Below are 25,827 nucleotides of genomic sequence, written 5' to 3'. Positions count from 1 at the left end.
AGCGTTGTAAATTAAGGAAACATCTGTGAAACTGCTTTCAGTTTCATAAGGCATTTACCACGTCCAGTAGAACACTAAAAGGATAATGAAGATATATTTACGGCGCTGTGAATGAACTAATATGGGGCAGCATCTGAAAATCTTGATCCTGCAGAGGCTCCAGAGCCTGAACTGGGATTGAGGATCGACCAGGTACAGTGTGTCTGCAACCCATGGACATGCAGCTCCCAGCACATCCTTGCTTTTTCTCTTCTGTTCTCCTCCATGAATGAGAAGTCCTTTGAACAGCAAGTCCCTCCTTTCCCTTCCCACCACTGAAAAATGACTGTGGGGCTTGCCAACCCTCTTTCCTACCTGAAGGCTGTGTAGGTGTATGTACAAAATCAGTGGATATGAAAGCTGGGACCCAGCAGGACCAGTCACAGAATCCCGGAATCATCTAGGTTGGAAGAGACCACCAAGATCCCAGAGTCCAACCTCTGACCTAACGCTAACAGTCCCCACTAAACCATATCCCTAAGCTCTACATCTAAACGTCTTTTAAAGACTTACAGGGATGGTGACTCCACCACCTCCCTGGGCAGCCTGTTCCAGTGCCTAACAACCCTTTCAGTAAAGAAGTTCTTCCCAACATCCAACCTAAACCTCCCCTGGCGCAACTTAAGCCCATTTCCCCTCATCCTGTCACCAGGCACGTGGGAGAACAGGCCAACCCCCACCTCACTACAGCCTCCTTTAAGGTATCTGTAAAGAGCAATAAGGTCGCCCCTGAGCCTCCTCTTCTGCGGGCTGAACAACCCCAGCTCCCTCAGCCGCTCCTCGTAAGACTTTTTCTCCAGACCCCTCACCAGTCATGGGGCTGCTCCCCATCCAGCTTCTGTGTCCACACTTCATACAAGTTTTCAGTCACAACCATCCCCAGCCTCTCCACAATTCCCTGTACAGCCAGCATCTAGCTCGCCATCAGCTCGTGTTTCCTCTTTCTCATCAACATACACGGAAATGGCCCAGTCTATTTTCTCCTCTGCAGTCCCTCTCCCAATCTCTGTCCTCCTAACTCTGATGTATTCGCATATTCCTAACCCAGCCTTGTTGCATTCATGATCATGTTTATAAATAATCAGGTTATGTAAAGATCATTTTCTATTTGTTCTTCTCTGTCTTCTTTTCTTTGCAGCAAAGCCAATGAATGAGGAATGTCTTTGGCAACAGCACGCTGGAGTACGCAGTTAATTCATGTCAGAGGCATTATGATTTCCTAGTGCAAATGCCCTAGAGCCTGGTTGTTCACATATTTCTAGATACTGATGGTTTTCGACAGCTGTCAAAGACACGCAAAAAACTGCAGCGGGTAATGCTGTAAGTACTGCTCAGATTTTGGGGCTCATTCTCCAGCTCACTGTTAAGAAACAATGTGAGGTGGAATTTCAAATTGGGTATGTTTAGTAGAACTGTCTCTTTTGCTGTAGTAAACAGAGATAGAAAGCGATACAAAACAGAGGCCTGGATGCAGATCAGCAGCAACAGACCAGGTGCCTCATGCTGTGGATAATCAGAACCCTCTGTTTCACCAGCTGAATCTTCCTAACATTATTTTCTCTCCATGTTCACAAGAGCTGGCAACTGAGATCCTGTTTAAAAAAAAAAAATCCTACAGATTTTATTCAAATATTCATGTTTGGCTTCAGAATATATAAATATTTATGAAGATGAAACAACAACAACAAAAAAGAGCTTCTCATTTCTGCATCTTTTTTTGTCTCCTCCCTGCACATACAGGAGGCAAATACAGCTCCCGCCTGGACCTTAAGTCAGTACACCATTTTCATAGCAGTATTAAAAACCCCTCTCAGAGTAGTCCTTGCCCTTTCAGAGAGCATTTCATCTTTCTCATCAAAGCTGCTCTCTGGAAGCCTGCTGGTATTAGGCAGAGATCCCTGCCTTGACAATTGCTATCTGAGATCTTCTGTGAGTGTGTCAGCTTAGATCAAAAGACTGCGACGTTTATATATGCAGCAGCAGCGACCTTCTGGTAGTATTTATGGACATAGTTGTCAATGAGATATGCAAATGGCATGAGGTGTGGCGTAATGAAGTATAAGTCATGAAATACAGCTGGAAAAAAAATATATATTTAGTTATGCAGCAGTAAAGAGGCTTGGGAGTGAGTTAAACTGTTAAAAGATGAACAAGCTCTTGGTAAGAATTATTTTATGTATTATTATGTATTTGTGGTCTTTGAGAAGCTAATGAACTTGGCAAACCCCAAGTGGTTGCAGAGAAGATAGAGTGCATTCTTTTAGGTCACTTGGTAAGGTAATGCTATTGGGTAAGGCTCAGAAGGTTTCCCATTTGTTTCACAGATTCTTTCTTTCAAAGGAAACAGAGTTAAATAATTATCACTCAAGAACTGTTAAGTTCCTCCTCTCATCATTTAAGACTCAAACCACCAACCTGCAACTCATATTCCCATCTGATTTTTAACATTCTGTGTTACATGAGGTTGGGGCAGAGAGGGTGCTAAACGAGTTTTTTTGTTTTGTTCTGTTTTGCTTTCCTTTTAAAGTGTTATTTTTGGTGTGGTGGTGGCGGTTTGTTTTTATTTGGTGGTGGTGGTGAGTTGTGGTATGATTTTTTTTTTTATTCACCATAAATTTGCACACAGTGGGTGGTTTTTGTCATGTGTACAACACACACCCTTGCTTGGGCCATTCATTAAAAAGCCAGCAGAGAAGCTGCGCGTGGTTCGAAGAGGAATGTTGGCTTAGAGCACCTAGCGTGGTAAGCCACAGACCTCCGAAGGCTGGAAACAACTCACAGGCGTTTGTTTTTAAATACAAATAAGCAGCAGAACGTGTTTAAAAAATTGAACACGGAGTTGTCAGAATGATGTTTTGGAATCGAATCAGCTTCTCTTTCAAACTGCTACAGGCGCGAACGCAGATTTTTTTACTGAATATTTACATCCCGCATCAGCTTCCCTTAACACAATAATTCGTGGCAGAACCGAGATTACCAGGCAAGGAGATTTCCATACCCCAAAATGTCGATGACCTGGGAACCCAATAAGAAACAGGACAGCGATTCAGCGAGGCTGTCAAGCTGGTGGAGATCTTTATTAAACAGAGCACGTTGTACTTTAAAAGCAAGAAAGCAGATGGCACCCAAGTCAGCTGTGGCGTACCCAGCCGCAATTCCCATTTCTCAGGGAAGCTGGATCCACTTTCAGCAAAGCTGAATTTGCAACACAAAGTCGCTATTGTGGAAATAAAGCTCTCACGCCACGCTGACTCTGCACAAAGCCAGGCTGCGAGCCTGCGTTTATTTTGTGTCATTGCGGGGGGCGTAGGAAAATGAGCAAGCACCGAGCAGGTGGCAGCTCCTCCCGCCCGGCCTCCCCAGGGAATATGGACATTCTGGACGCTCTCTCCATGTGGAGACGTAAACCAAAGGCCGGCCTCCCTGCACCCACCTTTTCAAGGTGCTATATTGACCGGAAAGCACAAATAACTCCATAAAGCAGGATGGAGGCATCCTGGTTAGAGAGGGATCGACAGCTTTGCTTGAAAGACGCGGATGTTTAAACCCTGGAAGATTTTACTGAGTCAGGGTTTGAAACACAATCTTTGGTAACTAAAAGAGACGGGAAACATGAAACCCCAAGTGGAAAATTACCGCTAAATAAACTGTATTTAGTTAATCGCCTACCATGCTACCAAGAGATACTTACTCAAGGCACTCACGGGAAGGTGAGAGAGTTGCCTGAAAGCCACTGTTGGCCAAAAATAGCAAGTTCAAGTTTCAGAGGATGTGCAAAATCTCTTCTTTTCCTTGTCTTACATGTTCCTCTCACAAGTGAGATCCCTCCTTGAGCCTGCAGGGCTCCGCCCTCTTCCCCTGGGTACCCCGTTGGGCTGGAAATGGTTGGTTTTATGCAGATCCTGATCTGGTGTAGATTTCAGCCCAGTCTGACTCCACGGCAGAACTGTCCTGGTCAAGGCTCTTTATTCCCAGCCAGGAAGCTGAACCAAAATCCAAACCAAATTCTCTGCAGCCAGGATAAACTTGGTAAACAAGATAAATTTTAGCTGGAGATAAAACCAGACAATTCTCCAACAGCTGTTTTTACTTCAGCTTTGAAGTAATTTTAGCTGGCACCTCACTTATGTAGTTTGATATTTAAAAATCTTTCTCAACTGTATTTTTATCTTCTTCTGAAGAATACCAAGCAGCAGAGCATCCTACTTAATTTTTTTTAGAACACTCGATAAAAAAATGCAGAAGGTCGATGCTCAAAATCACAGTCAAAATCTTGTTGCTTTTATTCTATTTAATGCTTAATATCTGGGAAAATACAATAAATAATTCTTCAGTTTAGAACAACTAGATGATATGCTTAATAACAAAATGTTCAAAGAGGATGTAAAAACAAGTTAATATCTTACTATTTAACGTAATTGACAAAGCAGGTCTCAGTTTCAGACAACTGAGAAATTTTCAGCCTTAAAAGACAAATGAACGTGTTTTGCCCTTCCCTAGACATGCGGCTGTCATTGAAACCAATGGAAGCACTATGTGTGTGCATATATATATATGTGTGTGTGTATATATATATATGCTTGCATCAGGGGGCAGAATTTGACCATTCTTACAAAATGGCAGTTTGCAGTTGTCACTTGGGTGTTTATTAATAAATTGGACTTCAGAGCTTTCACACAGCCTGTGTTTCCCAAATCCTGCAACTGCAACTTATATGAAACGTTAGCATATAAAAAGTCATCATTGTACAACCACTTTTTTTTTAAAAGTCAGTGTCAAAAACATGAAAAACAGCTAATTTAATAAAACCAGGCATTCGTTTAAGTGCTGAGGTTTGTGTTAGCTTTTTTTCTGCTTTAAGCACAAGATCTGTTAAAACGCAAAAGGCAGAAGTGGCTCAGAAAATGACAAACGCTCCAACAACATACTTGCAGCTTTAACAACACTTATCTGACGCTAGGGTTAATTGAAAAACGACGTAAACACAATGAGGTACAGATACCAAGGGACATTCCTCACAGCTGTAAACCGTGGGCCTCATCCTGCAAACCCCACCTGCTCCAGAGCTTCGGTTCCCTGTGGCAGCAGCTGCCGCTGCCGTCTGCAGGAGGGGGCCCTGTGCCTGCCATGCCATGCACCGAACACGTTGGGAAGTGCCTCGGATTTCAGACTGACACAAATCCACGTTTCATTTCTTCAGACTGTAAACGATGAGATAGCCTCTGAAAAGTTTCGTATAAATGTGCCTGTAAAACTCTTAGAGGTTTTATATTTCAAGGTAAATCCAACATAACATCAAACTGCTTTTAAATTAGGCAAATGGTGCTTGCTCGGCTTTTTGTGAAAAAGCAACAACATTCCTTTGCTGTGGGATGTTTTATACATCTTCAGTCACTCTTTTCTTTATTTCTCAGGAAGTATGGGAGAGCTATGATAATTTTATTGGTGTTGGAGATCTGGAACAGCCCTATGGATTTTTGTGGTGACATTAAATCTTTAAGTTCATCCTTTTTCACGAGTCTTTCCTCTGGTTTGTTTTATTCTGCTTCCTCGCTCTTCTCAGAACCACCTCCAGCTGAATTATCTGCCTCATACTTTTTGTCAAGAGCATCTTCAAAAGATTTCCCACTGCAGTCATAGGTCTTACTTGTAGGTCCCGTATGTGTTCGAATGCGAGCTCCTGGCTGGTACAGCTGCATGGCTGGACGATCCTAGAAGGAAGCAGATACGGTTAACTCTCTGAAAAATGATGTGGGATACACACGTGGGATTTTAAAGTGATTAATATTTGTGAAGAAAGTAGATATTGTGTTAAATTACTTTACGTATCATAAGACCTGGGAAAAAATGAAGTGTAATGAAAATCAACTGCGTATTTAGTATCTGTCTTGCTTACAACACTATTCTTGGAAACAAAGTATTTTGAATAAATGAAGAAAGCTCTAAAATTTAAAGATCTTGGGGTACAACTGATGTAAACATGGAGACATACTGCAGACAATTATCAGACACAGTGTTACATATTTGGATTGTTATTGCTCTGCTTCATCATGCCTCCCATACCGAGTATGGGAGCAGGGGAATTCACCCACTGATAATAATAACCAAATTATGATTTTAAAACAAGCAGACTTTGGGAGTGACTCGATCAGACACGTGCTGATTTGATCAATGTAAAATGGAAGGAGGCAATTTACAAGGAAAAGACACCTTGAACTTGCTTCCACATCTCTTGGGGCACTTTTTGTTCCTGACATTTCAATAATTGAATGTATTATTGAAACTCAGCTTAAGAAGTCTTCTCCTAGGAACAGTGTTTTACTCTCACAAATACCAGTTGTTAATGTTACAGGGCAACCCATTCACCAAAACCAGGGCTTTTTGATCAAATTCTTGTGTTAAGTTCAGCAAGCAAAATTAAACAGCCTACTTTAAGATAGTTGCAGAGTGCTGAAATTGTTCTACATCAAACTGTAACAATTTCCATCGCTCTTTATAACTTGAAGTCATTCTGATCTTTTATTCTCTCATTTTGTTTTTGTTTGTTTGTTTTTTCTTATTACTGCTATGTATTTTCCCTTTGTGTGTCTTTTTTGTTCCACTTTATTCTCCATCTCATTAGACCAGATATCAAGATTCACGATCAGGCCATACAACCAGATCATTCGAGCTAGTGCTTCGTAGTGTCATAGGAAATGCATAACGTGCATCTTTCTTCGTGACAAACAGCTCATCAATTTCCCATTTTCTCATTCTTACAAACTCCAGAAAGATGCTTGGTCTGTATAAAACTTGTGCTGATTATATTAATTCTGTAGGTAAGCGGGAAAACTCAGCTTCTGTTGTGATAAATACTCTAAGAAGAAAAAAAAAGTAACAAAACTGCAAACAGTTTTACAATTATTGATTATTTTGGCTAGGGAACAAACCTAGAATTTGAAGTGTGGACTAATACAGAGACTCAGCAAGCTACCAGAAGTGTGATGAGAGGAATTAAAAATGAGGAGTCTTCTTAAGGCTTGACAAAAGGCCCCCAGCACCCACCATGGCTGCAGATATTTCACCAGACTCCAAGTTTAGCACAGCAAACATGAGGAAAAAACGCTTTTCCTATATTCCTATTTCTGAACTAACCAGTTTTCTGACTGCTCTAAGCTTGCGCTGTCGGTGTACGTGGAAAGTGGTTCTCATGCACATGGAGATAAACCTCGTGCACGCTGCCCAGCTGAGCTCTGCATAAGCAAAGAGCCGGGCACATTGGGCTTCTGGGGTTTGCACCAAGTGACCTTCATGGCAGGCACAGTGAGGCCACCTGGACTGGCTCTGGGTACACTCGTATGGACTCACTCCACACGTGACCAATTTACCCCTTGCCAGCTCTAACCTCCGCCACTGATAAGGAATTTGGTTTGAAAGATTTCACACGCTGAATACATTTCTACACAAAACAGTGTTTCTGTCATCTTTTGCAGGAAATTTAGGATGAGAACAGAGAAGGAATGAGGCTGACAGGGATAACCACCTCCTGAAAAGACTTCGGCACATCCATGAAATCAGAGGGTCTGAGAAAAATAATGCCCATGTTTCTGGGAGGCAAGAAGGGAGAGATCTAATGTACGCCCTGCTACGGGCACCATTTTTGCACCTGTTCTGCCCCTGGCCTTGACCCTGAGTATCATTTGTGGTAAGCAAACACCAGCGTTTTCTAACTGACAGGTATACAAAATACTGAAGGGTTCACACACTCACATCTTCTCAATGCAGTGGCTTCTGAATTAGCTTTTTATTAATGTCTGTACAGTTCCCCTATTAGGCATGTCCTGGCCATCCCATGATTTAATTATTTTATGGGCTGGGTAATGGAAACATATTTTTAAAAGGCTAGCGTGCCGCAGATTTTGAATTTCATTGCAGACCAGATGTATCTCATTTTTTAACACACTCATAAAATACAAAGCTTCCAAGAATAGCGTTCTAAAAATGCCAGGGTTGAAAGGAAGACAGAGAGTATGCTATATATTGTACACACAAATAAGCAGAGACCAGTGACCTTAACTTATTTTAGCTGCTGTTGTCCTCTGCCAGTAATAAAAAGAAGTCAGGGTTTTACTGAAAATGAAATAAAGAACCACTTTTTCTCAAGAAAAGCATCTTTATGCTGAGTTTGCCAAAGTAAAACCTGTGACCTTGAAGCAAATTTAACTAATGAAAGATTATCCTAAATGAATAAAAGAACCTTATTTCTTATGCGCTCCTTTTTGGATGCCATGTCATCACACTTGTCCTCTTTACCCAGTTTGTCTACTGCCTCCACAGTGAAGCTGTAGGTGTGGTTCCCTTTCTTTCCTCTGTCTTGGCTGTATCCTTTCCCCCATTTCAGCTCTTCTTCATTCCTTCTCACAAACTTGTCAAACTCATAGTGAGCTCTATGCTTTCTGCCATCCTCCAATCGATACCTTTGTCTTTCAGGTTCTTTTTCTCGAAATCTTCTCTCCAAATCTCTTTGCTCTTTGTCACTATCATTTTGTGACCTACGAATATGCATGAAAAGAAAGAAAATCCAAGCAATTAACAGTAATAAAAAGCTGTCGAAGGACATGACACAAAGTTTTCCTTGGACTTCAGCCTTCTTTAGATGAGTTGTATGGTAAGGCTCTTTTTTTTTTTATTATTATTAGAAGTGGATTATATGCAAATTTGCTGACTATCTCATTCATGTATGTCCAGCTCTTGACTATGCATTCAGTCCAAAATGTTAAAGCTTTCCAAGCAAAATCTGGCTCTTGTGTAACTACTGTGGGAGGACTCTTCTTCAACCTTTACCCCTCTTTGCAACCCCCTGAGTAGCTCCCCAATGAGCCTCACACAATCACATGCAGCGTGCTCAGGACTTGTGGGCTGCTCTTGAGAAGACTCATGCTGTGAATACTTGTGTTCTAGGCTTTTGTTTACGGTGTCTCCAAATAATTGACTCTATCTTCCAATATTTTAGTTAAAGACCACTACGTTATCACAACATAATATTTAATTTACACTGTGAGTTTATATTATAAAGATTGCTACTTTGCAATATTTTGCTGCTGGATACAATCCACAGCTCTCTTTTTTACTTCAGTGTTCCTGTTCAGCAAGCGTGTGCTTCTCTTGTAAGGCAAAACTACAAATATTGAAGAAAGATCACAGAATAAATTTTAAAAGCAGCAAATACAGGTAGTTTCTTTTTATATATTACATATATCTGATACTTAAAATTGAAAGAGGAAAGTTGATTTTGTCAGTCTGCTCACATTCCATCAGCAGAGAGAATTAGAGAGGCTGGAGACTTTCCAATGATGTAGTGATCAAGCAGTGAGACGTGTTTCTCATTCAGGTTGGTTTAATATGAATAAATGTTTATCTTTTTACACTATTTTTTTTTTCTTTTGGATAATGTAACTATGAAAACTGTCATGAACTCTAGATGCTACCTTCAAGGCCTAGAGGCTCTGGAGAATGGCCTTCCCAAAAGGCAGGAAGACACATCCAGCCTCACTGCTGTAGCACTGCCTGGTACCCGTCTAGCTCCTCTGTGACTGGGGGTGATGAGGAACACACGTGCCCGGTGGTTGATCGGTGAGAGGGAAACAAACCCCAGCTCCAGAGGGGGTTGAAGTTGCTTTCTAAAATTCAGCCCTGGGGAACGGGCAGGCAAGAGTAGGAATGATGGGCTGTGGGAATGAGGCTAGAGCAACGGCAGAACTACGCTACGCCTCTTGTTCTGACTACTGCATGTGGAATACAAAAGGCAGTGAGAGACTGACAGCCTTCTGCATGCATCTGTCATAAGGCTGTCGTTCACACCCTAACTATGCTGCCGTTGTCCCATTTATCAAACACATTTTGCTTATTGCAGCAGAAATGAAGCCAGTGTGATGAATTATAGGGCACTGAAGGTAATTTAGTCTTCAATATCAGTAACAGAAATTGGGCCTTACCTGAGCTCTTGGTGGGGAAACAGATGAAATAACAAAGAAACTCTCAACGATCTTTCACGCAGAAATCCTTCCAACCTGGGATTTCAATGCACTTCACAAACAATAAATTGCATCCACTAATACTGCCATCAGGTCAGTAAGTTGTTACCAAACACTCCTTACAAAAAGGACAGTTCACGTGCAAAATTAAATCAGCTCCTTGCTGACAAACACACAGCCAAACACTTGCATCATGTTTAAGCCTTCATATCAAAGCATTTAGGATATAACCTGGAGACCAAAAGATAAATATTACTTACTTTTCCTTCAGTTCTTTTAGTGAGCCCTCAGATGATTTGGATTTTATACTCCCAGACCCAGGGGACTTCTCCCATTTGTTTTCTTCAATGTCAGCATCTTCATCTTTTTCTTTGTGCTTTTCACTGGCCTGCTCATCTCCCTTTTCCGGCTTCTTAAGAAGCTAAGAAATATTTGTGTATATTATGATGTAAACTCCTCTGTTGTAATGGATATTTTAACAATGTATTAAATATATCAATGACCTATTAAGACTGAAGATATTTAAATCTTATTTAATAATGTTATGAATATATGTTGCATAGTATAAAACTTAAAACGTCATTTTAAGAGGGCAGTTTACTTTTGCTAAGGAATGGCAGTCATTAACAGGCACTCAACAGCATGCTTTTAAATATGCCAAGAGTACTGGAGAAAGCACTTACCTGCTCTTCTTTCTTTAGCTTTATATATAGTCTATGATTTCTTAGAAATCAAGTAACAACAGAGCTCAGCGTTATTGCCAACAAAATAAAAGGAGAATCTCTACAATACCACAAAAAGAGCAGGATTAATAGCTCACTCCTTGAAGTATTACATATAAAATGTGTAACATATGAATTACTTGGGACAGGCTGGCATACAGAAATAGGTGCTTCATATAAATATACCTTGATAGAAATAGAGACTGAGGAAAAAATATGATGTTACCAGGAAAGATTATATTACATTTTAATTTTGGAGACCAAGATTTCCAAGAATTCTGTTACTTTCACAAGAAATAATCCACACAGGGCTTGAGCAGTGTCTGGCATTACAGAAGTAATCTTTATAGAAGGATCAACTGTCTGAAACTACTCTTCTAACACTTCATAAGTAGAACATCTCACCATTCTTTTTTTCCACCAGTTGTTCTTAAAAATCACATGTTATTCTTCTCTGATACTTAAAACTTCTATGTTTCTCTCAGGTAGTATTTTCTTTTTCTTTCAGGGAAAATTATAGTATATTTTAGATATTATAGTACTTATACACCATGTAGGTGTACTGTATAATTATAACACTATTAAAATATATAATTATATATAAACTATAACAAAACATTTAATAATTTGGTGAAAGCCTATTATTAAAATAAATCAGATTTGAGTATAAACACAAAACACCTTCAGCAGATATGGCTAGAAGAAGATTTACCTGACAAAGTGTTAGAAGCCATATTTGCAATAATCTTCCCAGGTGATAGCACAGAACAATTTGGTTCTGTCAGGTTACATCAGCACAGAATTTGGCAGTGTTATTAAAAGGCATCTGAGTTACCTGTCATTGCAACTGCATTAGCACATCATGGTACCTAAGGTAATTAGTCAGACTTTTCAACAACATTACTTAGTATAAACCCTACTTTAATTCTCCTTTCAGCAAAAACTGTATCGACTCAATGTACTGCAGCACACTGTATAAACAGTACTAGTGTGAAACCAAAGCAACTTCTAAATAACTTCATCAGAGGAATATTTTTTCATTAAAATACCTTGATCCTTATTTCTTTTTCAGAAATTTTCTTTTGCTTCTCTGCTTCTTTCCTTTTACGTCTTTCCTCTTCCCTGCGCTTCCTTTTCTCCTCCTCCCGCAGACGTTTCTTCTCCAGTTCTCTCCGCCTTCGTTCCTCTCGTTTCTCTTCTCGAATTCTCTGAAGAGTTCAAAATGCTTAATTGTAAATTGTCCAAAGGAAAACCATGTGAAACATAAATGTTGAACTTCAGGCAAAAGTCTGAACGTACCTGCTTTTCTAATTTTCTATTTTTAATATATTCCAAAAGGGGTGTTGTTCTTCTAGCTAAAACACAAAAAATTTGTGATATAGTGTTCAACTCCTAAAATATGTACTCATTTCTTTACTTCAGTACTAACCCCTTTTTTCTAGCTTTATCCGCAAGGGAGCCAAATAATTCACAAACTTATTTATTTTATATATTTTGGACAGTATTCCCATCATTCCATTTTTGAAACACTGCTGTTTTTTGTTTTGTTTTGTTTTGTTTTGCTGTTAGGATTAGAAGCACCACAGATATACTGCATAATTATTTAACATTTAATTAAAAATCATCTATTTTCAGTTCAGAGAATGGCATTTTTTCTCTTGCTCATCAAAAAGGAAATAAATGTGTTCAGTATCTACTCCTACTATATTCCTACCATAGATCTATTCTTTTTTTAACCTTTTTTTTTTTTTTGACATCAAAACCTACCTAGACTGCTGTTCATGTACAGCCCACATTATTGTAATCTCACATGTCACTCTTCAGTCCCAAATTTCAAATTACATTACGAAGGAAATGTCATTCTCATATAACATTTCCGTTTAACTCCCATCTGGCATTCACCATTCCATGGGAAAACAGGATAAATGAAAGAGAAGTGGTTTGTGCTAGGTTGCACAGCAAGGTATCAACAGATTCAATAAAAGTCTGTTTTCCTAAATAACACATTTTGGGTCATCATCTACTGGATCACACAGCCATTCTTATGTTAAAGAGCTGTCTCCACGCCCAAAAATCTAGCCTGAAACACCCCCAAATTCTACAAAAGCTTGGAGACATCATCAATTTCTTTATCATGTATGGCATCTGTGACTGTCAGCACTGAATTGAAGTTTGAACCATGTGCCTATAGCTGCGAGTCGTTACAAAGAATTTTGTCAGTCTTAACATGTCCCAAGACAGAGTTACAGAAAATATTTAGTACTAAAAAATGCTCTACAACTATTTATAGGACTCTTCCTGAAACCAGAAGAAAAAATCACTAGTTGGAATGCATGATATGATGTGGAAGAAAGAATAGAAGGTGGAAAGAAAAAAATGAAGAAAGAAATTCTTAAGCAAGAAGACCCAAAATCTAGACACTACCTGTATCCCCAAAAGATCTGAATGTTTCTGTTTTGAATGTCTAACGTGCACGGAGGAGAGGCTGCTTGATGAGTGCTATCAAAAGAGGAGGCCACAAAAGGATGTTTACCAATGAAACCTGAATCTCACCCACCTGGTTTATGAGCCTTACTCTAAATGAAAATCTAAGAGGCTTTTCTGAAAATGTTTACAAAATGTTGAAAGAAAATAAATTACAAGGTGAAGAACTCCATCAGCAGTAACTTTTATGTTTTATCTTTCTTTCTAGAAACAAGCCAGAAGAATGAGCTTACCTTCATCCTGCTACAGAGAAATTCTGCTCTATATCTCTCTGTCACACTGAAACTGATGAGCTAACACGTCTGACGTGATGCATAAAGCATGCTGGTTTGCGGTAACACTACCTGGAGAAATGCTGAGAATGTGAGGCCCAGTTCTACTAACAGAGTACCAGGTATGCCTTTCATTGACTTCAGTACATGTTAACGCTTTTGGAACGGGAATACACAAAAACCCTGACGCACTTTTGCTATAAACATACTTCCCACCGAAGTAATCTTTGGTTTTGTACTGATAAGAGAACCAAATAATTTGATTTTCTGTGATTTACCAGAAAAAAGAAAAAAAAATAGAATTCCTAATGGAAAGCTGCCTTCAGGCAACATTGTTATTCTGAAAACTGCAATTCTCAAGACCAATCATTTTCATTGAAAAGTCAGAATATTTTTAAGTTAATAAATCTTTCCTGGAATTGTAAACTTTCTTTGAAATTTTTTACTGCTTTTACTTTGTTGTCAAATACTAGGATGATTTGCAGTAAATAAAAATTGTTGGGGAACTTTGTATCCAGAAGAGCAACTATTTCACTGGTAACAGAATTAGCTAAATGACCATAATTCTGTCACTTCCATTTCCTCTAATTTATTTATTTTCCAAACCTTCCCAAACTACTATTATTTTATGTATATGAAGAACTAATACCTCTCTGTATAAACTCTTGTCACAGGCAGGGACAAATAAATAGCATAAATCATGGTATTTGTTCACTGTAAAGAAATAATAGCAAAGTTTGAATTTATTTTTTTTTCTAGCCAGTTGTCACACTGGGAAAAGAGAAAGTGCTCTGGATGTTGTCACTTGGAGATCCAGCACATCAATAACCCCTGTTGCCCTCAAAACTGCATTCTGGCAGCTGCCAAGCCCCAGCATTTTGGAAAGAATTACCTGTGTTTCTCAGTGCAACATGGCACTGTTATTTAGATATTTTGAGAAATATACATCACATCACATTTTGAATGAAAAATAGATCTCTCCTACCTATCCCAGGAAAATTTTCCCTCAGTACAGAAGGAGTCCTGAAAACATTCCTCAACATTCATGTCTGCACTGCTTCTTTACATTCTGTAAACAGCTTTATTTCTCTTTCTAACGTTCAGTTTTCGAACAGTCCTAGCAATTAAGATATTCTGACCTCAGAAATACGTCAGCAGTCTGCACTGCTATGCTGAACACTGCATTTTATTCCAGCTGTTTTTTCCCACATCTTTCAGTTCCTGCCTTGTGCATTTTCTATTAACAGTCTTCTATGCATTTGCTGATAGTCAAATAATTATCTGAAGTGTGGCACTACTGTGGAGTGGCATAGTCACTAGAGTCAGTCCAATAATGGTAGTCTTTCAAAGACTGAATTGAAAAGAAGAAAAAACATGGTTCTGTTATATAGTACAGTATGGATCACAGCACATAGACAACTGGCTTTTTGTTGATACTCATGATTTGTATAAATGTAACCAGCAATATTCACATTGCTGAAGCCTGCAATTGAAATTTGATGTGTTTTCAATGTTATCTCCTTAAAGATTCCCCCTAAGACTGTGAAAGTCACACCACATGCCTACAGAGAACAAGTTGTTGCCTTACTTTCAAAGCTTTTGCAGAATCCTAACAGAGATCATTTCACGTTAATAAAAGCAGCTAGTAGCAGGCATCAGTTCTTAAGTATTCAGCTACCTTATCTTTTAAAACTGTATCTTCCATCTTTTTATAACACACCTGTAAGCATTTAGAAATACTAAGGAGCTAACTTTGAAGCCACTGTGCATGCAAAACTTCTTTAAGTTGAGTGATTGCATGCACAGAGACTCAAAAGCACAGGTGCTTCCTGTCACTACTTGGCTGGGGGATAAAAACTTTAACTGTGATAACCTCAGTCTGTGTAAGACTGAACGGGCCATGTCTTGCAGGTAATATGATAAAGATATAAAAGTAATATATTTCATATTCTCAATAATAAGAAAAGTCAAGAAAACAGACCAATGAGTTCCCTTGTTTTGGCCTCAATCTCTCCCAAAAGAGTCTCGGGATTGGCACAGATTTTCTCTTCATCAGCACAGTAACTCTCTAAAAATTTCCTATATTCTGGATCTGTGAAGATAAATTTTTGAATTATGTTAATACTCTGCAATTCACAGCAGAAATGGAACCTGTTTTTCACAGTGACATCAAGAAAATATGCTTACCATCTTCAATGCTCCCGGCTTTGGCATCTTTCTTTTTTAACTTCTTTTTTGAAATCTTCTGGAATGGAGCAAATTCAACCACTGCAGGATACTCCAAACCTTAAAAGAGATCAATTCTTAATTTTTATTCTGGGAAGCATTCTTCATATTCAAGTAAGATTTTCCAAACTCTTCAAACTTGTGTTGGGCAGCCTTATTTGATATCTCTAGTCTCTAAAATGTCATCCTAAATTTCTAATGATAAATTGCATGTAGCAGTACTTTGGATTCAAAACAAAATACATTTATATCTGAATTATATACTTAAATATTATTATTAAAATATTATTTTGACGTGCTAACAAAGGCTGTCAAGATGAAGAGTGCTGTTGCACAATAAAAGTCTTGCATTATCATTTATAATTCTCTTTTAATTCTTCAAAAATTGTCATTGAGTAGAAAAATTGACATAAAATCTCATGCTGACAAATGAATGATTACTACTGGGAAATGAATTTTAAGTAATCCTGCTGCTCTGTGAAGTGTGTGGAACTCTTTTTTTTGCTATTTATGGTGGACAACACGACTGCTCGCTTGTGTTTACTGGCACCTATTCTTTGAGGTCTGCCTTGTGTATTGGATTCTTCTTCAGAATCTTGGAATCATGCACTGGGAGGAAGGTGCTGTTCTCCATCTTTGGGGAGATCCATCCAAATCCAGGGTAAAAGCCTATCACAGAATCCTGGGACAGCTCAGGTTGGAAGGGACCTTGAAGCCCACCCAGTTCCAACCCCCCGGCCATGGGCAGGGACACCTCCCACCAGACCAGGTTGCCCAAAGCCCATCCAGCCTGGCCTTGAGCACCTCCAGGAATGGGGCATATGAAGTATCTCAGACAGGAAATGCTACAGAGAAATTTGTTATCTTGGCAGCCAGCTTCTTTGGAGAGCAACTCTCCAGTTAGACTGGACAAGACTATTTCACAGGACCCCTGCAACATTCAGTGTTCAGAACAGACAATGGTCAGAGAAACCCACAAATCCAAGTCTCTTTTATACTCCCCGTGCAATCTTTTTAGAGAAGGTGTGAGGGAGTGAGGCAAGGAACAGCTACAGACAAAGCACAATGTCTTGGCTTGGTTTTGCTTTCTCAAAATGGCAACACATAGCACGGCTTAATCTCACAGAAACACTCTGAAGATGCAGCCACTTGTGCCTTCAATGTATGAAGCTATCGTTGTGATGAACTGCAAAGCTCACATAGGATCATTAACAGGATCCTGCTAGTGGACTGCTTAAGGTACACGAATGCAGATAAAGCACGAGCACCATGCAGACAAGTGAGACTGCACGGACAAATACATTTTCCACTTCATTATCTTCGAGCAGCTAGGTTCTGGTTCAGTGTATTTTTATGTGATTAATTGTATACTGAGCAGAAAAAGGCATCATTAGAAAAAAATGAAATGAATTCATGTTCTAAAATGATATATGTGTATATAGACACGTGTAATATCTTACAAATAGGCCAACCTTTATTATCAATGAAGACATAGCCATCAAAGCGATCTCTAAAAAGAAGGATGTCCTCGGGATTTCTAAAGTTAATGTATGCTCTCGAGTAAAGATGAGGATAAAGGCTGCAACAAGAAACAATTTTATTTTCTGTTACTTATTATTCTGTTCAGGACTGCAAAAGGTAAAACCAGTAAGATCACACTGCAATTCCCAGCCTCTTTGGGAAATGCCTAATTTAAGCATGCATATTGAAGTCCTTACATATTCATATGCATATACAGAGATATATATATTACAAAAAGCAACTCAGTGACTGAATTCCTGGATGCAACTGTGAAATTTATTCTGAACTAAGATATATTTCTGTTTGTCTCCCTGCATTGCAGAGCACACATCTTCATTTTGCAGGATCAAAGCTTTACGAATTATTGTTTATGATCTGAGAGGTGAATAACAGCAGTGGTTTCAGGGAAATTCTTGGGCATGTTAAGATTAAGTTTTCTGTTGCTGAAATAGTAGGAGGCAAAGCAAGTTTCCAGTGCAGTGGCAGTTGCCAAGCTGTCACTGTATTTAAAGAGATTCCCACTTTTGGGAAAGATTAAATAACTTAGTAATTGGCAGGATAACATGCTGAATCACATACTGATAAACAAACTCCATTTGACACACGTGTATGAATATACGTGCAATGTCCTGTTGTGAAGCACAGTTACTGTGAAAATCCCAAACATTTGTAGCAAAAGAAAGAACAGGTACTTACCGAAAACAATGCTGATCCTCCTAGAATTTGTTGGCATAGGTCCCACTCTAGGTGTGTAAATGTTAGCATGCTTGGTCAAAACCTCAGAGCTGGCACATCACCAACCACAGTGGGATTGGGGTAATTCAACGCATTACCACCCATCTGCTGAGTGTCAGGTACACGCTTTAACTCTCCCTCCCACCTAATTAGGATGTATAAAAGTGTGGCTTAAACAGCCTTTAGCAATGGCTATGCATTAAACCATTTTTTTGGAAAATACCTGAATGTATTTGAATGTAAGCCCGTAATTTTAGAATACCTATGCTCGTAACGTTGTTGCTGCAAGTCCCATCTTCAGACAAACTCACGAGCAGCAGTAGGAGACAATCAACACAAGCAGATTTCAATTCCGTAGCTATTTCAGAATCAGATTTCGCAGCCAGTGAGAAAGAGCAAAGACAGGGGTTGGATCACACGATCCACACACGTGGCATCCTGAAGAACCACGGTCACTACAAACCAAGTGATCATTTTTTCGTTTTCAAACACGCATCCATTTGGGGTGTTGGAAGGTGACCACGATGAGCACTGCTGTCAGTAGCTGGCCTTTTTGTAGAACAAAGTTGTGTTTGACATCGTAGCCAGGAGAAATGTTTAACAAAGAGCTAGAGGGCTTTTCTTGCTCAGATGTTTCGTGAACACCTGTTTACAGGGTGCCTCTACAGCATGCAGAGGATGCACCTTATAATTCTAAGGAATAGCTATTTCATCTATTTTTACTCACTGTTTTGGTGTTTTAGGAAGGGAATAGCATTGAGTAACACGGAAACAGGATTACAGACTCACAGAATGGGGAAGGGACCTCTGGAGGTCCTCTGGTGTAACCCCTGCTCAGCCTGCAGCAGGTTGCCCAGGACCATGTCCAGATGGCTTCTGAAGACCTCCAAGGAGGGAGGTAACCACCAAAATTCTTAGAAAAAAAGAATTTTTCAAAACTTAGAAAACATAAACGTATGTGAGATTAAGAAGCCCTGAGTTTCTTTTCCTAATCTAACAAGTATTGCAGTGTTTTACCATCTTCAGCTTTTGTAAAATACAACAAAAATGACAGCTTGATCATATAGATGATTTTTTTTTTTCTTCTGCAGTATAACTTAGACCCTGTGGTTGGGCACACAACCATCGCGAAAAAGAAATGAAAATACAAAGACTTGTTCCTTCCTTGTTTCCTTGAGCTTGCACATCAACACCATCTGTTTCCTGTCTGCTCTGGCAACGCAATCTTTTCCTGGTACACGACAGAATATTTTCCTAACATTTTTTTTTTTTTGCTTAGATTTATCAGAGGATCTTTCAGAGAAACATTTGATGTGGTTATTAAGCAATTACTAGTAAGAGAAAAAAGAAGGCTTGTAACATGTAAACAGGACTCTGGAAAGCAGAGGTTTAGAATTTATCTTGCAAATAAGGGATCCAACATTATTGCTATGCATTATTAGGTCTTCAGGAACTTCATCACCTCTGCAGAAACATACAAAAATATAGAGGCATGTTTGTCCACAGTAGGATACTGATGTGCACAGTGGCACAGTAAAATAGGGCTGTCTCTCTACTAATGGTGCTGGATATCAGGGCAGAAGGTTGTAGAAGTACGGCTGTGACAACGCTTAGCAGTTACAGGGTTTCTCTGATGCAGCCACTCCTATACAAAGTCAGATTTCGTACGCACACACGTTGGATGTCAGAGTGCTTTGTGTATCCTAAGAGCCTGATCTCGAAGTGTTTCAGACTTCTTATCCAACCAAGTGTGCAGTCTACCTAAAAAAATGCATAAAATCCACTCTCTAAACAGGAAGCTAACTAAAACTAGCAAACTGGAGGTGCTCAGCACTGCTCTGTGTATGAAATAATGTCTCTTCCTCTGGGTTTCAGAAACCGAACTTCCAAGTGCAACTGCCCCTCATCACCTCTCCTCTACCAACCCACCAGTGCTGCTGAGGAGCAGGGAACACGTTTTGCAGGGCCAGGACTCTGGTGCCACCAACCTCTCCTAGGCAGAAACACTCCTGTTCCGCTGTTGCACTTCATATTCAGCAGAGAAAACACAGCTTCTGCTCTTCGGGACTTTGCCTTCCAGCTGAGTCCCCAGGCAGCGCACTACAACAGGGCCATCGTGTGTGCCTCCTGCATTTTTTCAAGTATCCACCGGCAGAGATTTCTCTTGGGATTTGAAATTCGGTGCTGAGGTTGCGTGACTAGGTTTGGAAGCAGACAGCTGGCTCTATTTTGCCATATGCTTGCTGCCTATAATGCTATTCTCCATCCATATCGTGTTTTGGACAGATGCACTGTACACGATGTTGGCATCTCTGGGATATCAATTAGAGGGATCTCTGTAGAAATAACCCAGATGAGTCTAACTGTACACATTTCTTCAGTTCAACACAGTTTCTTTGTTTTCTGTTGTGTTTTGAAGGGTACTCAATCTTCTAGGCAATCTGCATATGTCTAATATGAAATTAAACATCCCTTTAAACCCTTACTTTTATGGCAAGTTTAGTAACAGAAGCATTCCAGTAGTTAACTTTTTCTGTAAAGTATCTTTATCACAATCGTGTAAAAAGATTGGTATAGAGCAAAGCAAATTTAAGTAGTTCTCTGAAAGATAAACAGTAGCACGTAAACTCTAAAAACAGCCACTGCATCTTAGTAGAAATACTTACCGAGGTGGCGAGTCATGGTGTATGTGTATATAGGTCTGTATGAACGTATAGACTGACATGCATGTACACTTAAATCTCATCGCTTAAATTTGGGAGTGATTTGTGACCAAATTGATAACTCTGTTGTCTATATTGTCACCTCAAGCTAAAATCCACTGGTGTTCATCCTCTGGTCTCTCACCTGCTGTTGTCATTCATACAGGGGATGGCAGTGGCATGCCTCGAGATGAACTGAGCCTTTCCTTTTTTGATATGAGAACTACTAGCTCATGGTAACATGGCTACCAAACGTCCCTCAAGGCCACGGAGTCAGTCACAAAAACAGCGTTTTGCTTGCATTTTGATCCCAGTGTACAAGAGAGAAAAATAAATGTAATGCAGTGAATCGAATGAATCGGGGAAAATGAATGAAATACAACACAGTAGTCATACTTTGTGAAATGATTTTACTGAAATGGATGCAACTGTTATACATCAATGACATTTTAATAAAATGAAAGTTTTACAGTTTGCGCATAAGAACAAGACATCGTAAACTTACAAATAACCTTTAGAGTGCAAGAAAGTAAAACTGGAGTTGACATATGCATGCGTATCTTGAAAAGGCATATAGGCAGGACTGCAAATGTTTGTTTTGTCCTCTGGGGAGAGATGACCTTGGAAATAAAAAGGTTGAAGCAGCTACAGTTTGACCCCTCAAGTTCTCTCTCTGAGAGCAACTGGTAGAGGATGTCTAGAGGAAGTTTCTTAAAAAGGGGAAACTACAAACTACCTACTACTACCTGCTACGCCTTACCACCACTGTCATCCACTAACCCATGTCCCCAAGCACCACGTCCAACCTTCCCTTGAGCACCCCCAGGGACAGTGACTCCACCACCTCCCTGGGCAACCTGCCCCAGTGCCTGACTGCTCTTTCTGAGCAGAAATGGCTCCTCATTGCCAACCTGAACAATTTGTGGAGGTTTACCGTGTGTTCTGGAGTGTGTGAACACATCATGATTTTAATTACGAACCGATGTACATGGGTACATGTCAGCACTGAAATAAAGTGGACAAAAGGGGCAAGATTATGCTGGGCCAGTAAAAGAGCAAATAATCGGTCATTCTTTTGCAGAACTGCAGCTAAAAGACATTTAAACAGTGCAGTTTGCTGAAAGGGGTTTGTAGCCATATACCTTACAAAGATAAACCTATTCTGAAAAAAAAATACATCTTCTGCATAAAAACTTAATTTTTAAGCAACAAGACATAGCAAGAAAAAGTGAATATGAAATGCTTCCTAAGAAAAATCCAAATTTATAATGAGAACATTTTTTTTCCTCCAAGAGTCCAAATTTCTAAGGCCAGAAGAGAGTATGAATCCAAAACGCAGGAGGAAGAGAACATTTGTTTCCTAGACCATAATTTTATTACAAGGTTCATATAAATGATTCAAGGCATCTGACAATCCAAATAACACCCATCAAGAGATATTACTGTTCCAAAAAAAAAAAGTTAAAAATTTGCATTTGTTGCTTGCTAAATCCTAAATTCTAGTAGCAAAGCAATATATAAACATATAAAAAATAAGACTTTATTTTTAGCACAGCATGAGAAAGAAGCTGCAAAATCTTTCATGAGGAACCTGACATGGATGCAGCTGATGAGTGGACAGCAAGACTTTTGAGTGCTCCAAATTTTACCGCATGGAGAGAAAAATGAAACTTTGTATTTACTACTGTTGCCAGCTGCTTATCTTTCCTGCAGCTGCTGACTCCCCAGATTCTTATGTCAATGGCTGTTCTGGAAAATTAAAATTGTAATTTTTGAACTGGTTCCTAGCATTTGTGTAGCTAGACACACTGAGGACAAAGACACTCTTTTGGAGAATTTTTGGTTTGCCTCTGCTATTTTCCCCTTATCAAATAAACAGTTGGACTGAAGCCTTCAGGAAAACCATTTGGAAATATGGATGGCTGCGTTCAGAAGAAAAGTGCAGGTGGATATAAAGGCTTTCCATCAGACTAAATACTGTTCTATCTTCACACCCAACGTGGTTCTTCTACTGTTCAAGCTGAAGCACCTGCTACTTTGATGCACTGAACTGCCAGGAGGCTTTGCTAACGGAGACATTTCTTCCTTTCTGCTTGTGGAATTGACTCAGAGTGAACTGATAAAACCAGATTTACCCATCTAAAACACAGTGGCAGCATCCTTTCAATTAAAATCAGCCCAGAACTAGATTGATTCAAGTGCAATTGGCTACAGACAGCTCCCTAAAGAAAAGCTACCTGCTCCAGGGGGTCACCCAGCCCTAACTTCACAAGCTGATCTACAATCAAGATCCAGGATCTGTCTGCAGTCACTGAAAATAATCTGATGCCTGTGGAGGATGAATCACTGCACACTAAGATAGGCCAAGCTGGGGAAAATGAATCACACCCGTTAGTGTTCCTGAACACGTGCAGATGCAGCATAGAGGGTGTTTGGCTGATTTTAACGGTTAAGTTTCTTCTCTTCTAGAAATCGCTTTGTTCAAAAGGGGATGGTATTTGGCCACTGTGATACTAAGCACATTAAATAAATATACCAGCAATTCTAACTTATTATTCTCTATATAACTTAATTTTGAATGACACAAAAATGAATAAAAGTGGATTACCTGAAAAAAACACGTGTAAAATAAATACAAAGATACGTAAACAAACGATTAAGTTAAGCTTAAATGGCACACATGAGAAACCTTCTGTGATATTTTGCCCTAGGTTGTCTTTCTCGCAGCTGATAAACAGCCTGCTGCATTTTAGCAATGAAGGTTTAAAGAAACATTAGGGTTTCCAACAAAGCTATGCCGTATTTGCACATAAAAATGTCCTGTTTTAAAATCACCAGTTTAAAAGAAAGGGGCAGGAATGCATTTCCTCTGCACTTTTATCCCACTTTTCAGAAACATTTTAAGTAACTGACAGAACTAATGAAAAGGGCTCCATGGACAAAATACCTTAATTGGGTTTTAAAGACCTGAAAACCTGTATGAACAGCTCATCCTCACCTGGGATCAGCAGTGCAAAACTCAAAATAATCATGGGCAGGCAGAGGGTGTAACTGTTCCTCCAGTTGCTCCTTAGTTAGACAAGGAGGAAGGCGTCGAATGACTACCTGCATATGTAACAGAAAATGGAGATTTATCCTTGATCTAAATACCATGGAAAAAGATTAAACAAATCATATTACTCCTCTTCTGAAAGCTCTTCCTTCAATTGGGAGTTTGAGTTGGAGTGTTAACCTCACAGTGAGTTACCTACTTGGACTCGCTGACAGATGGCAAGATTGTCCTATCTCAGATTCTGCTAACATTGCAGAACTGTCAGGTAACTGAAATACTCTAATGAAAAGCTCCAGAACCACTGCAATCGGGCCAAGAAGGTATTAAAAAATCATCAAAAATAGATGCTGACTATATAAAATGTTAAAAATATTTCTTTTTTAAATGGTTTAAACTAACTTTTAAGTCCCTTATTATAACATCATCTTAATGCGTTGTATCTAGATGTAAAGGTTTTGGTAGCAGGAGGCTGCAGGGGTGGACTCTGTGAGCAGAGCCCAGCAGCTGCCCCATGTCAGAGCAGAGCCAGCTCCAGCTGGCTCCAAAAGGGACCCGCTGCTGGCCAGAGCTGAGACAGGGAGCAACGCTGGTTGGGTCTCTGGGAGCAAGGATTTAGGGAAAGGAAAAAAAAAACCATGCACAACAGCAGCTGGGAGAGAGGAGTGAGCAGCAGCCCTGCAGCCCCCAGGTGAGTGCAGCAGGAGGGCAGGAGGTGCTGCAGGCAGGCAGCAGCAGTTCCCCTGCGGGCTGTGCAGGGAGAGGCCCCTGGTGGAGCAGGCTGTCCCCCTGCAGCCCATGGGTCCCCCATGGAGCAGATCTCCACGCTGCAGCCCCCCCGTGGGTGGAGGAGCCCACATGGAGCAGGTGGATGTGGCCTGGAGGAGGCTGCGGCCCATGGAGAGCCCCCGCAGGAGCAGGCCCCGGGCCGGAGCTGCAGCCCGTGGAGAGGAGCCCACGCAGGAGCAGGGGTCTGGGGGGAGCTGCCCCCACCCTTGGGGACCCCTTGCTGGAGCAGTTTGCTCCTGGGGGCTGGCCCCACACCCCCATGGGATTTATCCCCCCCTCCCACCCCCCGCTCGCCTCAGGGGCCCCGAGGCCGCCTCAGGCCGTCCCCGCGGGGCGCCCCGTCCCCGCCCGGGCCCGCTTGGAGCCGAGCCGCCCCCCGCCGCGCGGCCGCGCCCCTCACTTTGCTCAGCGCCGTTTTTTTCTCCTCTCGCTGTTTACCGGGCGCCGGGGGAGGCGGCGGCAGCGGGGAGGGCGGCAGCGGGGCCGGCTCCGAGTCCCTTCGCGGCGGCGCCGCCATGGCGCTGCGCCACACAGCCCCCGCCCCGCGCGGGAAGGAAGCCTCGCGAGAACTGGCCGTCGGCAGGGGGGAATCTCGCGAGAGGTCGCTGAGGGGAGAGCGGGGCTCTCCCGCCCGCGGTGGCGGGGATGGGGGGGGGGGGCAGCGCCCCTCGCCCCTCAGCCCCAGCCCCAGCCCCAGCCCCATCCTCTTCAGGCTTTAGGAACCCCTGAGCCCATGGGGTCACAGAGCCTGTAGGGTTGGAAGAGAGCTCCAAGATCACCTGGACCAACCACCCCCTGCCACCACTGTAACCCACTAACCATGTACCCAAGCACCATGTCCAGCCTTTCCCTGAGCACCCCCAGGGACGGTGACTCCACCACCTCCCTGGGCAACCCGTCCCAGTGCCTGACTGCTCTTCCTGAGCAGAAATGGCTCCTCATTGCCAGCCTGAACCTACCCTGGTGCAACCTGAGGCCATTCCCTCTGGTCCTATCACTGGATACCTGTGAGAAGAGGCTGACCCCAGCTCCCCACACCTTCCCCTCAGGCAGCTGCAGAGAGCAATGAGGTCTCCCCTGAGCCTCCTCTCCTCCAGACTAACCAACTGGTCAGAAGCTCACACAGTTCTCTCCCTGGAAGAGGCTGATCCTTGCAAGCAAGAGAGCAGGCTATGTTTAAGACATCTGTGGATATGCCTTTTGGAGACATGTGAATAAGATACGCAGCCTGATCAAGACCTGGTCCCTTGTACATGTATGCATGGCCAAAGCCAA

At 41.1% G+C, this 25,827-nt stretch overlaps 1 protein-coding gene across 5 annotated transcripts; it reads right to left on the bottom strand.

Annotated features, from left to right (window-relative positions):
- Positions 1-4,298: 4,298 nt before the first annotated feature.
- Positions 4,299-25,115, bottom strand: UPF3A (UPF3A regulator of nonsense mediated mRNA decay). 5 transcript variants are annotated; one of them, XM_068679183.1, is made up of 10 exons: positions 24,953-25,115; positions 23,713-23,819; positions 17,229-17,335; positions 15,718-15,816; positions 15,512-15,622; positions 12,074-12,129; positions 11,824-11,982; positions 10,313-10,473; positions 8,332-8,570; positions 4,299-5,750 (listed from the first exon to the last, which is right to left on the bottom strand). In XM_068679183.1, the coding sequence occupies exons 1-10, from the start codon at positions 25,067-25,069 to the stop codon at positions 5,683-5,685; spliced, it is 1,224 nt and encodes a 407-aa protein (XP_068535284.1). In that variant the 5' UTR covers positions 25,070-25,115; the 3' UTR covers positions 4,299-5,682. The 5 variants fall into 5 exon arrangements, with proteins under 5 accessions (XP_068535284.1, XP_068535292.1, XP_068535278.1 ...); XM_068679191.1 differs by having other exon boundaries at positions 8,496-8,570; XM_068679177.1 differs by having other exon boundaries at positions 8,276-8,570; positions 24,953-25,114.
- Between the last annotated feature and the right edge of the window lie 712 nt (positions 25,116-25,827).

This window comes from Anas acuta, chromosome 1 (genome assembly GCF_963932015.1).
Source record: "Anas acuta chromosome 1, bAnaAcu1.1, whole genome shotgun sequence".
NCBI classification, from domain to species: domain Eukaryota; kingdom Metazoa; phylum Chordata; class Aves; order Anseriformes; family Anatidae; genus Anas; species Anas acuta.
This window is presented reverse-complemented; position numbering and strand designations above follow the sequence as displayed.